At 28.0% G+C, this 16340-nt stretch overlaps 1 protein-coding gene across 9 annotated transcripts in view; it reads left to right on the top strand.

The window, feature by feature from the left end:
- Positions 1–15604, top strand: part of LOC107438641 (transcription factor Sox-13) — a 555886-nt gene extending 540282 nt beyond the window's left edge. For 8 of the 9 annotated variants that reach the window (XM_071182379.1, XM_071182380.1, XM_071182382.1 and 5 more), the window contains 7 exons: positions 5855–6009; positions 6982–7120; positions 8138–8219; positions 9519–9707; positions 10443–10610; positions 11469–11676; positions 13112–15604. In XM_071182379.1, the coding sequence (XP_071038480.1) occupies positions 5855–6009; positions 6982–7120; positions 8138–8219; positions 9519–9707; positions 10443–10610; positions 11469–11676; positions 13112–13382 (1212 nt within the window). In that variant the 3' untranslated portion in view covers positions 13383–15604. Of the gene's footprint in view, positions 1–5854; positions 6010–6981; positions 7121–8137; positions 8220–9518; positions 9708–10442; positions 10611–11464; positions 11677–13111 lie in introns of all 9 variants that reach the window. The other variant, XM_071182377.1, reaches the window with a different exon arrangement.
- Positions 15605–16340: the final 736 nt, after the last annotated feature.

The raw sequence follows: 16340 nt of genomic DNA, 5'->3' as shown, positions 1-16340 counted from the left end.
AATATTAAAATACCCCTGAAGCAATTGAATCACACGAATGTTTTACGGAAAAAATATAGCTTGCCATTTGATTTCGCAGACCGAAGTACAAAAAGAATCTTTGAAACAAAGATTCATCGCATCGTTGCCATAACGGGAATACAAAAACTTCGCCAAAACTCAGCCTTAAATGATTTTTAGTGCGAAAACAAAAGATGGCTTTTGGACCCATAATGGGCAAAGGGAAACTCGCAAATGGCGAAAATTATGACTGTGTCGGCTGTTTGTGGTCGGGGTGTTATTTAATTGGCCTCAAAGGCCCCTGATATTAATGAGGCAGGGGTTTATGGCGGAGTGCTGCTTATTGTTCGTTGGCGATTAAAATTTCATGTTTGGACTGCTAATAATCGTCATTCACTCGCTGTTCTATGGTGTAAATATTTGATGTTCGGTCGGCTACAATTCTTCACTTAGCTTCTTAATTCGACATCAATGACTAAAACCAGAGGTTGTAGTGATTCACTTTTAGTACTTGATGCCGCAAGCTAGCAATTTTGGTCTTAATAAAGGCCCTTGCTTCTGTTTTCAAAATTTGCAGCGTCGTTCTTACTCGTCTGATACATTTAACAATTATTTTTCTTGCTGTCTTAAGACTAAGTTTGTAGATGCCGTCTCATAACGTTTGTTAAAGTTTTCTTTTATGAAACAATTTAAATTGCAGGTTATAGTATTATTAGAGTAACATAGAATATATTACGTGAATATATATATTAAGGAAGTATGGTTTAAAAATAAATGCTTTCGGATTTCAGCGTAGAATTTTAGAACAATTATCTCCTGATCTTTCAGTTTTTCGTCCAATATATTTAGCAATTATTTTTCTTGCTGTCTTAAGACTAAGTTTGTAGATGCCATCTCATAACGTTTGTTAAAGTTTTCTTTTGTGAAACAATTTAAACTGCAGATTATTAGAGTAGCATAGAATATATTACGTAAATATATATATTAAGGAATTATGGAATAAAAATAAATGCTTTCGGATTTTAGCTTAGAATTTTAGAACAATTATCTCCTGATCTTTCAGTTTTTCGTCCAATATATTTAACAATTATTTTTCTTGCTGTCTTAAGACTAAGTTTGTAGATGATTTGAAATTGAGAATTATAGATTGACATCTTCTAGATTGAAAAATCTCGCCTAATTGGCGATTTTTTAAAAAAGTTTTATTAACTTTTAAAATAATTTAGCTATTTGTCCATTTTAAAGCTCAGATAATTCTTTAAGGCGACATGGTAAATATAGTTTAACTGATAGAAATAGAAAAGAGTAATATTCCTTCCATCATTCTTAGATCAAATCGCTTATTCCAAAAGTCGAGTAAATGTCACAAACTTTAAATTTATGTCTCTGAGTGTTGAAAGATGCCTAACACTTTTCCAAGAAACTGAATAAACAATCCGTGTGACATTTTAAAGGCAGAATAGATCCCATCCCCAAACCTTAGATAAAATTGTTCCCAGGGTAGTATAATTGTATTTCCTGTAACCCACTGCTGTAAGATGACACGACACAAGGGCAGCCCAAGGGGTTTAACTGTCCCCCAATGACCAATAAATTTTTTACTCCTTTCTTCTTTCGTCCAATGTTTTTGTTCCTGCAGCTGCACCAATAGTGTTTCATGGCTGATCACATGCATGCAAATTCAGATCAGTTGTTTCATGTTCAGTTCCTTTCTACATCAGCATGGAAGAATAGCCGTTTCTCTTATTACTCCCTCTTTTCACTAGTTTTATAACTTTTTTTAGTTGTTAGAACTTTTTTGCGTATAAAAATGCTTTTGAGTCCGCAGTCATTATTTTATGTAAGTATATTTTGCTTAAAATTTTAACTAATAAGTATGAAAAAATACTTGATCTTGCTTACATTTTCTTGAGCTTTGTATTTTTATTTAATTTTGTACTTTCTGTACGTCGCGGAAGAATTTCTAATTTACTTCCAAATTGTTGTAATTATAATAAATATGCGTATGGTTATTTATATTCATTAAATTAGTTGTTGATATCAAAACAATTTGAGTGATATAAATATTAAAAAGAATTTTCGCAGCTGTATACGTTGCATTGGATTGAGTGAGCAAATGTCCCATGCCGCTCTTATGGTCAATTAAGGGTTAAAATTATTGATATGCATTGAACCAGGATTAATAATGTTTTGTTAGATGTTTTGCTTAATGATTGTTAGAAAAAATGTTTTGCTAGAACTAAAAGATTGGGTTTTATATTGTAAACACTTCCAAACAGTATAAGGGAGTAATTTTAATTTAAATCATTGTTATTTATGAGCAAATAATTATCAAATACATAAAATCAGAAGGGAAAAAAAGACGTAAAATCGAAAAGTAGAAAAGAAAGAGAAATGTTACTACCTCAGATAACTCACGTTAACAATAATATCTAGTGGATCTTAAGATTTTAATTAACTTCTTATCAAGATTAAAACAAATTTAAACCACATTTGAGGCTCAATATTATTGTGCAATATGGACTAATATTTTTAATAGTATAATACTATTTATAACTTTCACTTTCTTAATACCGTTATTTTAATAAACGTTTTAAAGTACTCAAGAATCATGCCACTATTTATGAAAGGATAAATTTGCTAATTTTTAGTAATAATATTTTATATTAAATGAAGGAATTAACATTAAAAATTACATATATAATTAATTCAGTTTCCCGATATGTTACTTAAAAAAAATATTGAGATCTTACACGATTCCGAATTGTTGATCGTTGGTTTTTATGAAACAAAATATAAAGATTATGTACATTACGAATTTTTTTTTTTCAATTTTTTGATAATAAGATATTACTACAAGGTCAGCATAAACAACTCATAAAAGAAGAGATCTGTGAGGAAGGCGTAGGTGTCTAATATATCTTCACATTAATTATATGATTTATTTTATGATTTATGTAATGCTAATATTGCCAACATAAGTAGCAAACTCATAGGAATCGGAAGATTTATGTTACTTTTTTTGTGTTCTTTATATTTGTTGAATTACGTGTTGCAGCAATATTTTTCTAAAAGATAGATGGGATTATTATTTTTATTCTAATTGAAATCCGTGCTCTTTCGTTTATATTTCGATGTTATTTTTTTCCGTGGATTTAAAATCCTAACTAATGAATAGATTGCCTAAGGAATTAAAACTACTGGATAGTCAATGCATATAAAATAACATATAAATCAACGAATTGCACAGATAATTTTAAATGTCGTAGATAGCATGTAGAACTTAATTTGATGAATAGTTTCATTTATCAAATGAGGCTTTATTAATTTTTAAAACAAAGCATTGAGCTTTTTTTTTATATCAAGTGCATCTAAATTTTAATTTAAAATATGCATATTACTTTTTCCAATACATTTACAGATTGGTAATCATAATCTGTTTCCTTTGCATCCTATAATAAAGTACATTCACGATTATCCATCTAGTCGAAAGACGCGATTTCGATTTCACAAGTAATCCACAAAATTATATGAAATGTCAAAATATCAGAAATATCAAAACAAAGCATTGAGCTTTTTTTGATATCAAGTGCAACTAATTTTCAATTTAAAATATGCATATTACTTTTTCCAATACATTTACAGATTGGTAATCATAATCTATTTTCTTTGCATCCTGTAATAAAGTACAGTCACGATTATCCGTGTAGTCGAAAGACACGATTTCGATTTCACAAGTAATCCTCAAAATTGTCTGAAATGTGTTTATCGTGTTAAAATACCATTTCTTAATTTATAGAAAAATATACATATTACTTATGCATAACATTTAATATAACTAACATAAAATATTCATTTGGGACTTCGCAATACAGTAAAAAACTCACCTTCCTCGTAATACAGTAAACTCACGGTAATTCAAGGTATTTAATTGTTTTTGAAAAACAATTTATCAATGCAAAGTAAAAAGTTGATTAATTAATTAAAATATTCAGGAAAACAATGAAAATGTTGAGGGTTGCCCTGTTAAAATATCGTTGAACAAAATCGAACAATATAATGACTCTAACAAAATTTCAAATGAACAAAATACTGATTGTATTAAAAGTTAATTACTCTTGCATTTTTTGTATATGTAAAATGCTGTTGAATAAAATCACGAATAAGTCAAGAGCAGATAAGACAATCGAGATTTAGCTGCATCATAATGAAACAATTAACAACAATATTTTTGATAATGCTTAAAAATCACACAAGAAATGGATGATCCAATTGCAGACGATAATTGCACATACTTATAATTCACCTCCTTGGTGATGTGATTTCAATTCGTGGAATTAAAATATTCTATTTCCGTAGTAATTAAGAACAATCCAATCGAATCATCGCCAGGAGTGGCCAAACGCTTTATTGCGAAACGCAGCAACCCCACTTCAGCTTCAATGACTCTACTGAGAGATTCTCAATCGAATTTTCTATAGGTTGTAAGCTGTAACTACGACCGCCATTCATCTTCATTTAGTGTTCACTTTCAGAGAACAAGAGCACTCTTTGCCTCTTTACATACATTTTGCATATTTTAGCAAGAAAGCCAGTTTAGCTGCCGCAACTCAAGATTATTAGCTTCACTCAGGAAGTAATGTAGTTAACATTTTATGAGCTAAGAAGGCAGAACGACCCAACTATAAGGTGGCATTCCCTTGGTGTCTTTGCCTTTAAAAAAGTTCTTAAGTACTTTAAAAATGAATTAAATTTTATTTTGTTATGCTTTAATCTTCGAAACTTAGAACTGTTGTTCATGAAATTCGCTTTGTGTTAATTTGAATTCGTTAAGCATTTATATGCATTCATAGTGCATTGATAATATCTATACTTAGAATTATTGTTTGAAAGAAACTTAAGTTTTACTGACATAATTATAAACATTGCGCCGTATAAACTTCTAACTATTTCATTGTTGAAATTATCATAAATATTAAATTATAAAAATTGTGCAAAATGTCACCAAGAAGAAGATATACAGTTTTTTTAAAAATGAAAAGCTGTGGTAATTTGTTTATTAATATTTAAAAAGTGCATAAAGGTGGTTATTTTCGATTTTCGTTCTTTAAAAGCCCTTTAAGGTGCTTTTTTCTTTGGGTGTTTTTAAAAAGTGCTTAATTTTCCCTTTTTCAAAATTACATTTTTTCTTTACCTTGTTGATTTTCGCTACGAATCATGCAAAAAGACACAGTTCCAATTGTTCTTATTCAACGTTTTCACGATTAAATCAACCCCAATCTATTTCAGCGTATTGTCAGTCGTTAGCGTATGAAAACGCCATTCGTTTTTTCATGATTTAAAATTTTATGAATTTTGACAATTGTCAAAAACAAAGCCAAAAGTTTTTTTTTTTTTTTTTTTTGTCATGACAGTTAAAACAAATAAAACCGTCAATTATCCAAAACTTTCCAACCCTGCCTAATTATGATTTTAAAGTGCTTAAAAATATTTTTTGAGTTCTTGAAAAGTGCTTATTTTTTGTTGAATAATGCCTACGCATCCTGATCAAACATTATTAATAAATTTTAATGATTTTCATCTAGGTGAAAGAAAAAAAATCTTGCCAAATTAAGATTTGGCAATTTTTTACACCAAACTGTTCCTCAGTATTATTTCCATATAATACTTAGCAAGTTTTAAAATTTTTCTCTAGATAACATAATGCATAGAAACACGTTATCTCGAAATAGTAGGGTTTTATACTAAAATTATAATTATAGTTGTCCGCCTTAAGAAGTTGAAATTGTGGTTTATCACTATATAACCCAAGTGTGTTACCTTATGTGTAATTGCTATATATTTTTCTTTATAGCTATCTCTGACACAACCTTGGGCGTCTCCTATAGCTCCACCCATTGCCAGTCCAAGTCCCAGCATCAGCAGCTCCGATGCTGATCTTGACAGCGAAGCTCCTCTTAACCTTTCGAAACCGAAAATTTCAAGGAGCTCATCTAAACGTGCTCAAAAGTAAGAATTTTAAGTTATGCTTCTTTAATTCGAAACTTTACAAAAAGATGTTGTGGTCTAAGATACTATAAAAATATTTAACATAAAGTAATTTGAAAATTAAAAAATATGTTCTAAACTTAAACTGCATTAACTTTCTACAATTATTTAATTATAATTGATTTCTTTTATAAAGAAGGGAAAAAATTTGGTTATTAAAAGGAAAGAAATTTAATTCTTTGACTTAGTCATTAGAGATTTTATACTAATAAAATTGATACTTACTTACTTCAATGAATTCTTATATACTTTATATGTAACTATAATACAATGCCCTTTTTTACATGTTAAAACAATATTTTTTCAAACTTTGAACTATTAAGAAATCAATTTGTAAATGAAGTAAGTACACGACCCAATTCAATTCATTTGTGTGAACTGAAAAATTTTTTTGAGTTTGTTTGCTAGATTCGAATAGTATTTCTTTCAAGCTTTATTTTTGCTTAACTATTTTCTATAATCTCCATGAAAAAAATATTTTAAAAAAAAAATTAAAAAAATTTTCAGCGGAGTCAAATCGTAGTGCTGCCACCTGGAATACCAAACTGTAACTACTTTTTTTAAAAACGTGTAAAATTATAATGTGTGCGTGCAATTTATTGTGTAAATAATGTTTGATTATTATTTAAAAAAATTAAAAATTTATGGATTTATTTTTAAATACTATACAAACTTGTAAAGATTTATTATTTTGTGGCTGAATATAATGTAACAGTTTTCTTCTGCATACGATGTTAGAATGAAATTTAAATTAGAGTGGTGCCATCTATTGTCGCAACAACTAGTTAAATGAGCCAGACCAATAAATAGTAGATACACTTTTTTTTTTTTTTTTTTTAGGAAATGAAATTCTGTTACATTTTTTTTTTTTTTTGCTTTTAATCTGTATCTTTTTTTTAATTTACTAAATTGATTAATTTCTTTACGTTCAAGGAGTCCTCAAGAATACAGAACTCAAGATAACAGTGGTCAAATGTCTCCCAACACCTTGCAGCAACACCAGAGAAATCAAAACATGCTGGCTGAAATGGCAGCAATGGCACATGTTTTAAGAGGTCCTCCCCCTATGCAGGTAATGATGAATTTTAAATGCAACTCATTTTAAAATATGTTATACACACATTAAAAAATTTTGTATTTAAAATTATTTCCCATTTGCATAATTGAAAGAAAATTCGTCGTTTAAGAAAATTTAGTTTCATTTGTAGTTATTCTAATATATAGAAGTTATTACTTTAAAAAAATAGATTTTTGAGACATTTTTGTTCAACAGTTAAGGTATCTGACTAGTTTTAACAACTTTTTTTTAAGTACAATAAAATTTTAAGAAACTAGTTTATATGTTTTATTATGTGTAAAAACTAATAAAACTAACAAAAAATATTATTAATTTATTCTTTTTTTATTTAAATATCCATTTTTAGGAAAAAATAAAGACATTTTTTTGCATATACGCTACACACTAAAAAAAATAAAATTATATCACCCAGAACCTTGCCATTTCCTTTGAGGATTTTATTTAAAAGGCTATCAACTATGTTTTGAACTATTATGTAAAAAGCAAGTGCTTACACTGAGTTAGGAATCAATAAAGTTAAAAAAAACAACAAAAACAGCACTTGTCTTAGCGTAAGAACAGGCATCAAAAAGGTGCGTGTATCTTTTCTCTTAGTCTAGGTCAAAAACTGTATGTTATAATTATAAATACTCATAAAAAATTGTAGACAATTATTTTAAAAACAACATGAGATATTGTGTTTAAGATGGTGTAAAATGAGGAAAACCTTATTTTGAGATAAATGCATTTAAGGTTTTAAAATCACTAGTGAATGCACCGTTATCACCTTGCACAAAAACTGCTTTATTTTAATTTTTGAAAAAAAAAACTTAATTATTAAATGAATTCATATTCGTCAATATATACACACATATATATATATTCTGGCTTATTTATGTTATGAATGTATTGTACATACTTTGTTAAATCATTTCATTTGTGAATTCTTGTTAAGTTTTATTTGCTTGAGAGCTAAGAAAATGTGCAATACCCTATGACATAACATAATGTGAATTTAAATTATCTTTTTAGATGACTCCTGCTGCTTACATGCCTGGAGCTTATCCTGCAATGCCACTTCATTTACGACCCCCTACTGTGATGGCTCATCAAGGTAGAAATAATATTTCTATTCTTTAATAACTTTTTTACCTCATAAATTTAATTGTTCTATTCGAATAAAAAAAGTTACACCCAGAATAATTTAACAAATAACTCACTAAAGCATTTTTATATAATTAAATTTTTAAAAAAATTATGCTCGTTGTAGATAGCATCTAAGTCTGTATTTGTAACTTTAGGCAATATTCTTAACAATTATTTGTATACAATAAGAAAAAAAAAGTAGTTTTAGGAAAAAAACGTTTTGAAATCATGTTTTTTTTTTTAATATTACTAATATATATAATAACTGTAAAGTCAATTCTTACAAGCCTTTTGTAACAAAGAAAATTATTGTAATGTACAACAAATAAAATATTGTGCATTTTACATATCTTCAAGATATATTACGTTATATTCAGGGATATAATACTATATATTCTGGGTTACGAGTAAATTTTCAACCCCTAAAATTTTACGCAAATTCATGGATTGACTTAGACTAGGAATAAAGTCGTACATTTGTTGATCGTGAAATATTGATGCATTACCCAATGAGGTAGATAAGAATAACTCTGTATCAATTTACCCTTTTAAAAAACTATTTTTAATGTCTGTTTTAAGCAATTAACTTGGCATTTTTACCAATTGTATTCTCATCACATATAAAGGGTTTTTTAGAAACAATATTTTAAATTTCATTCAGAAAAAAATTAAGAAAATTTTATTTATTCATTCAAAAGTATTAAAAATAAATTAAAACATACCATAGAGCTACAAATTTAAAGATTGCAGAACATCATATGTGTCAGATTCAACAATGTTAGCAGTGTCATCATACAGATCCTGCTCAACAATGGATTCTACTTCATCCTCATCTGCCGAGTTCAATAAAAAAAATTGTCTTCAACCCTGTTTAACGAATTAAATTCTACATTTTGTCATGCATCTAGTATCATTTGAAATGCAACGTCTACGGGAATAATAATAGACCTATCAACAGTAGTTGACTTACACAACCATCAAACAACAAAATTTGCTATCTCCTTATTAAAAATAACGGTAGAGATAGACTTATGCAAGGGGGTACATGGTAATTACTTAAATAACTTCTTGTTATTTAAAAGTTTTGAGCTAAAAGATGACAAGCCCAATAAAAGGTAGGGCATAACAAGCAAAGGATTTTTCACAATAATATACATAATTAAGTTGATAGATATCTGTAGTTCTAAATGATATTATTACTGCATATCAAAGTTTAGTTCCTTTAATTTGCATTGACAATAACAAGCTATTTCCATTTTCTGAACAGATAAAGTAAAAGATGCTATGTCTCCTCCAATTCCAAGTAGTCATCTTCCCCAACATGGGGGACCGTTTCAAAGTTTCAATCTGCATATGTACCTATCACAATTAAATTCACATGAACCTTGTGATATACCATCCCCTGTCATGGACCAGGGAGACAAGAAACATGATTCTCATCTTGGAACTTCTCCAAGTAAGCACTTCATTTCTTTTTTTTAATTTAATAATTTAAACAGTCTGAGAGCTTAATGAGAAACAAATAACTTTTCAATAAGTTTTAAAGTAGCAGCTTTAGAATGTACATCAAAAAGTAATTATAAAATATTTTCTCAATGCGACTACTAAATTCTTTAAATATGTAAATAACTTATGACCAGTAGATTGTTTACAAAATATCTGTGGATCTGAAATTCTTCTTATAATTGGTTTTCTCTTAATTAATTTATACTCAATTTAAATTTATAAATTTAATGAATGTGTTTTAGATTATAGCATTACATTAACCCAGTTATTTCAGTTTGACTTAAATTAATACTAAATTTATTATTCTAATAAGTGAATTTTAATTGCGAATAAAATTTGTAGGTATAGCTACTATTCATACAAATTGAACCAGTTAGAACTTCATTATATTGTTTTTAAATTTTTGCTTTTATTCTTGAAGTAACTAGAGTTAATAGAAAAAAATTTTATTAATTATTTTTTTAATTTAGTTTTAATTCAAATTTATAGTAATATGCAGCTAATATACTTAATAGATTTTGCATATTTAATTATTTATAACGAAGATATGGATAAATTTTGCATGTTATTTGAATCAAAATATTATGGAATAATAAAATAGATAGTAAATCAATGAATATGAAAAATAATAAGTAATAAATATAAAAGTGATTACAATTCTAATGTGCGCAATTGAATTTCATAGATAAACTTGTTGGAGCAAAAATCATTCGCCAAACAAAGAAAGATGGAGAGCCAAAAAATCATATCAAAAGACCAATGAATGCCTTCATGGTATGGGCTAAAGATGAACGGCGAAAAATACTTAAAGCTTGTCCAGACATGCACAACTCAAATATATCGAAAATCCTGGGTGAGTTCTTGTATTTATTTTTAAATTTCTCTTGCAAAGGTGATTTTCTTACTATTTGGGCTAAGTAATTAGTTCCGTGATTTTAACGAATTTCAGTATATTTTTTAAAAATAGTATTAAATTGACAGAAATGAAAAAAATATCATGACCTAAAAAACTTTTGATTATTTTGGACAGGATAATTTCCTCTTGAACTATAAATAACATACACTTATCTGCTCACCTTTTCTCATATTCTGGCAATTTTTAGGAAAGTATAAATCCTATAACTTTCTTTTTAACTGATAATAAGTCATTTATTTAAATTGAGCCAATCATTTTTTTAACTGAATTATTCAGTGCACTGAAAATAATTCTATTGAGTAGACATTTATCTCTAGATTACTATTCACCATTATTCAAGGCGCTCATTTTCAGATTCTATTTCTGAATACTCTGAAAACAATAAAAACAATTTCTGAATACTCTGAAAACAATTGCCAAAAATCAGGAAATTTTGAATCGTGTAAAACGAATGGCGTTTTCATATGCTACGGACTGACAGTACACCGAAATAGATTGGGGTTGAATTAATTGTGAAAAAGTTGAATAGAACAGTGTGAACTGTGTCTTTTTGCATAATTCGTAATGAAAATCAACATGGTAAAGGAAAAATCTCATTTTGAAAAAGGGAAAATTAAGCACTTTTTAAAAACACCCAAAGAAAAAAGCACCTTAAAGGGCTTTTAAAAAACAAAAATCGAAGATAAGCACTTTTTAAAAACGCTATGCACCCTGATTGTATACATTTTTATAAGCTCAGTAATTAATGGTATTCTATCGAAGTACAAGAATAATGTAATGAATTGTTTTTCTTAGGCGCTCGTTGGAAGGCTATGTCTAATGGAGAAAAGCAACCTTATTATGAAGAGCAATCCCGCCTCAGTAAACTTCACATGGAGAAACACCCCGATTACAGATACAGACCAAGACCTAAACGTACTTGCATAGTCGATGGAAAGAAACTTAGAATCTCAGAATACAAACAGATGATGAAGTCAAGGCGGCAAGAGATGCGCACTCTATGGTAAGAAATCTCAAATGCAAATAGATTATCAACATGAAAAAGAAAGAAAAACAGATTTTAGTTACAAAATTACATAATGTCTATAATATATATTTTTGACCTTGTGGGCACAAGGCTTGTGCCAACAACTTTAGTATTTTGACTTACATCATGTGGCACAAGTTCTTGATCACACAAAAAAAGAGGTTTTTAAATTGAATCTTCAGGGATCTTATCTCCAGAGATATTTCTCCAATTAAAATTAATGTTAGAATGTTTATGTAGAAAGTTAGTAGTTAAATGCTCATGCCAGATGGCACGCTTATCAAGATAAGAAAACTTTGTGGAAGGATTTATACTAAGTGAATTTTGTAGTCAGTTACATACAAATTTTTAACTATAAATAACACTATAAATATGTAGTTGATTAAATACAAATATTATATGTTCTAAAAACTTAATTTAAATTTACTGCTAAATGTTTATATATATATATTTTGAACTTATGAATAATTTTAAAGTGATTATACACTACACTACAATAATAAAAGAGACACTTAGAATTTCTGAAATTTTTTTAAATTTCTCATGAAACAATTATTATATAAGCAATATATATATATAGACAATATTACCTTAGAGATGTTTAGTTCATGCGATTTTTTATAAGATTTAATTATGAAAGAAAACTATTATTTTTGAACGCCCTATGCCAGAAAATCAATCTTGATTTTCTGGTACGATAGGGTATTAAAAAATATAAGTTTTCTTTCGGAATTCGTGGTATGTCTTCCAAACCTCTGAAAGCTTTAAATCTTATTGCAAAGTATAAAAAATCGCATGAAGTTATAAAGTAATCCTTTAAGTATTTCTTGAAAAATTTTTAAAAAATGTCAAACTCAAAGAAGCTGTTACCTGTTTATCATTTAACAGTAGTAAATTAAATATTTCAATAATAGAGAGAGCGAAAAATCCCTTTTGATAGAGAATTTGTTTTTCAGAGAACAGCAACTTTGAAGAAATAAAGTTGATTAAAAGATTTTAATAAACCAAGAAAAACTAGCTTAATTCTCTTGGCACCTATGAACTGCCAGAATTTAAAACCATTAGAATATTTGGGTTGAAACCTCCCAAACTTAAAGTAATTGAATAAATATTACAAAATAAAATTTTAAATACAATAAGTCAAAATAGAAAAACACTAAAAGCAGCATAAAACCAAAATTTGCTTTAGACTCAATTTAAATTAATATGAGAAAAATAAAATTGCTGACATGTGTATTTTTAATATTTCGTTAGATTTTTATTTCTCCCATATTAATTAAAACAATTCAATTGTAACTACATGCACAGTGATATTTAAATACTGATATTAAAAGAATATAAATTATTTTAAGATAGTGTTTTTTATAGCTTTTGTATGCAGTTCTTATTAATAACTTACTATCCTTTTTAGGTATCGTGATGGACTTGGAGTTATGGATCCACCCACAATGGTATCTCCAGGATCTTCTTTATTGCCTATGTCTAACGTTTCTGGAGGCTCCAATGAAATGGTCAATCCATTGGGCATGAGACTCTCTCCCACTAATGGTAGTCTCGAAAACCATGTCTTGTCTCCAGGCCATTTATCACCAGACAGAACGTCACCTTCTACCTCAACGTCTCTACAGAGAATGAAAAACGAAGACCATAGCAATACAATGTCCATGGAAACTTCATCTTGAGAAAAAACTTTTATTTTAACTTCATAGTGGAGAGAATATTACTGGGCGATTCTCCCTATTATTTGAATTCCCATCATTAAGATTCCATTTGCAGAGCTTTCAGTAGTCAGTGAATCTTTGTAAGGTTCAAACTGTTTATATTAGATCAGTCATTGGCTTCAGTCTGGACTTGTTGCATCCACAGTGTTTAATGTTGATGCAGTTTTCAGTGCATTTATTTGTTAAAAAAGATCCAGTAAATTTTACCCTGTACAGTGTTTATTTGTTGAAAATTCCACTTAATGGGAGTCATTGTTGAGAGAAGAATAAATAATTTTCTTCAGATTACTTGAAGCAGAGTAGTCTGTATTAATTTCTTTTCTCCGTGTTAGTCAATTGTTACATTTTAACACTAGGCAATCAAAATGAAAGAATATATCATAAAACTCAATATGCAATATTGAACTTATTTCTTTGCATTTATTTATTTCATTAAAACGTGATATTTAAAAATATGCTTGCTGTATTTATATTACTTATTTTGTTCCTTAAAAAAGAAATATTTTTTTTTATGTTCAAATTTTAAAGCATTTAGACTCGCTCTGGAAATAGTTAGTATAAATAATGCATTCTGTAAGATATGTGTCTAATTATGAGTAAATATTTATTATTAATTTAAATCAAAACTTTAATCAAAATGTAGATTATAATGGAGAATATACTTAAATAATTTCTATACTGGAAATGTTTTTGTTGATTATATGGCTGGTAAATTATTTTAGTGTGTGAAAATTGCTTTAATGGAAAGTTGTATTGATTGGATAAAATAATTGGAGGAATAAGTGGCTAAATAAGGGTCATAGCATAAAAAATAATTGCTAGAAATAGGATTATTACAGATAGATGTGGGTGTTTTTTGTTCAATGACACAAGCAGCAGTGCTGCTATAGAATCTTTAGTAGGTAGTAGTGAAGGTGTTAAAGAACTTCTTCCTCCACTTACTCCTTCAATTAACAATACTCTCACATGGTCCTAAATTCCACATGCATTCTTTGATTTCACAAACTTTCATTTTAATCTTTCACAGTAAAAATCCAATTTTACTTCCATTATTTTATTATCTAGCTAAATCATTGCATTTGCTCTGTATTTACAAAATAATCATTGTTATCTTTTACACATTTTACAGAATAATTTTAGAATTTTGATTTGTTTTGAAGTACATAAAGAAAAAGGTTACACATTTAAAAATTACTGTTTGCATGCTTAAGTAATAATCTTGAAAAAAAATTTGATGAATTTTTGACATAGATTAGATTGAACACATTTTTTATTCTTATTTAATAGCTGTTACTTAGGTTTCAACTAAATTTAAAAAATTCTGTTATTTCATAAATATTTAGGTTTCGTTTTAAATCTGTTATTTTATGTAATATACTGATGTTGCAGTTAGATTTTATTTTTTAACTAAGTTTGCCAAACAGAACTATAAATATTTCCTCCTGTAAATTATTATACAAACTATGTACAGATATATTATTATTAATTTTGTAAAAAAAAAAAAGTTTTTGATGTTTTTTCTTTGTTTTATCGTGCAATCAAAAAGAGTGTTGGTGTGTTTAGAAAAGTGTACAGCATTTTTATTCATTGAAGTTATTCTGTGATGCTATACTGGATCTGTCAGTATCAACGTTTGTTTATAGACTGATGATGCTATAAAATATATATTTAATGTCACCCGATATTTCAAGCCATTTTACCCAGTCAAGTTACGAGAGAAGCTGCGTGCTATTTGATAACAACAACAAAGACATTTGTATATAGAATCTGCAAGTCACAAACGTCTCCCTCGCGTCGTACTTCTTAATTTTTCTCTCTCTGTTTGGCCAGTGTGAAAATTAATACCAAGGGCATTTTTTTTACTATCTGAGGGGAGAAACACATTGATAGAAGACACGCTTGCCAAAGGAGATTATTGAGGGCAGTTGTGACGGATGCAGACCTTATTTTGAATTTGATGTGCAAATATATCTGCTCAACGTGAAATACTTCTAGTCTGTGATTTAACCATCTTCTGCAGAGTACATTTCTTTGTTTTGTTTTGTAACAGTATTATCGGACGAAACAAAGGTGGTTTTAGTTTCATCTCTTAATTTGTAACTATGTGCTGTTTTTGTTGTTTGAAACTTAAATATTTAGAGTTCATCTGTAATTAAATGAAATAAACCACTTTTGTGAATATATTTCTTAGTGTTTTCTTTCCTTGTTCTTCACAAATTTTTTTTTTTTTAAAGTGTAAGTTATCAAACACATAATGCAAAAAAATGCATCTGGCTTTTTAATTAAAAATTCTTAAAAATATATTAATTATAATCAGAAGCATATTATTTTAAACTTGGGAGTAAAACTTAGTCCCTTGTTCTTTACAAGTGACCTATTGCTTCACGCACTTATATTGAATTTCCACATAAACAATCGAATAAATCTTGTGTATTGTGTGAATACAAATTGGAAAGTAACTATAAACTAAGATTCACAGATGATTTGTAAAGCAAATTATGATCTATAGTTAAGCACTGGAGACGAAAGTGTCTTCAAACATTTCATAGTTTTGTAGTTTCTGAAGCAGTGTAATATTTTTAATTGAGATTTTATGTTCGTAGAAAGTTTTTCATTTTATCTAAATCTGGCCTTTCAGCTACACTAATGTGTTTGGCATGAAAAAAATATAAAACAAGCAAATAATTAAAACTAATCACATAAAATATGACATTTAAATTTTAAAAACTCATTAAATTATACTAATTAACTAGAAAGTTTTGAAGATTCAAAAACATTTTCAATAGAAAAAAGATTATTAAAGACATTTTCAATAGAGTGAAGAAAATTAATTTGAAATAGAAAAATAAATTTAATAATATTATATGCCGAGTTTATCTTAACTACAAGAGGTAATAGAACTGAACTAATAAAAAAGTA

Source organism: Parasteatoda tepidariorum, chromosome 6 (genome assembly GCF_043381705.1).
Source record: "Parasteatoda tepidariorum isolate YZ-2023 chromosome 6, CAS_Ptep_4.0, whole genome shotgun sequence".
Classification (NCBI taxonomy): domain Eukaryota; kingdom Metazoa; phylum Arthropoda; class Arachnida; order Araneae; family Theridiidae; genus Parasteatoda; species Parasteatoda tepidariorum.
This window is presented reverse-complemented; position numbering and strand designations above follow the sequence as displayed.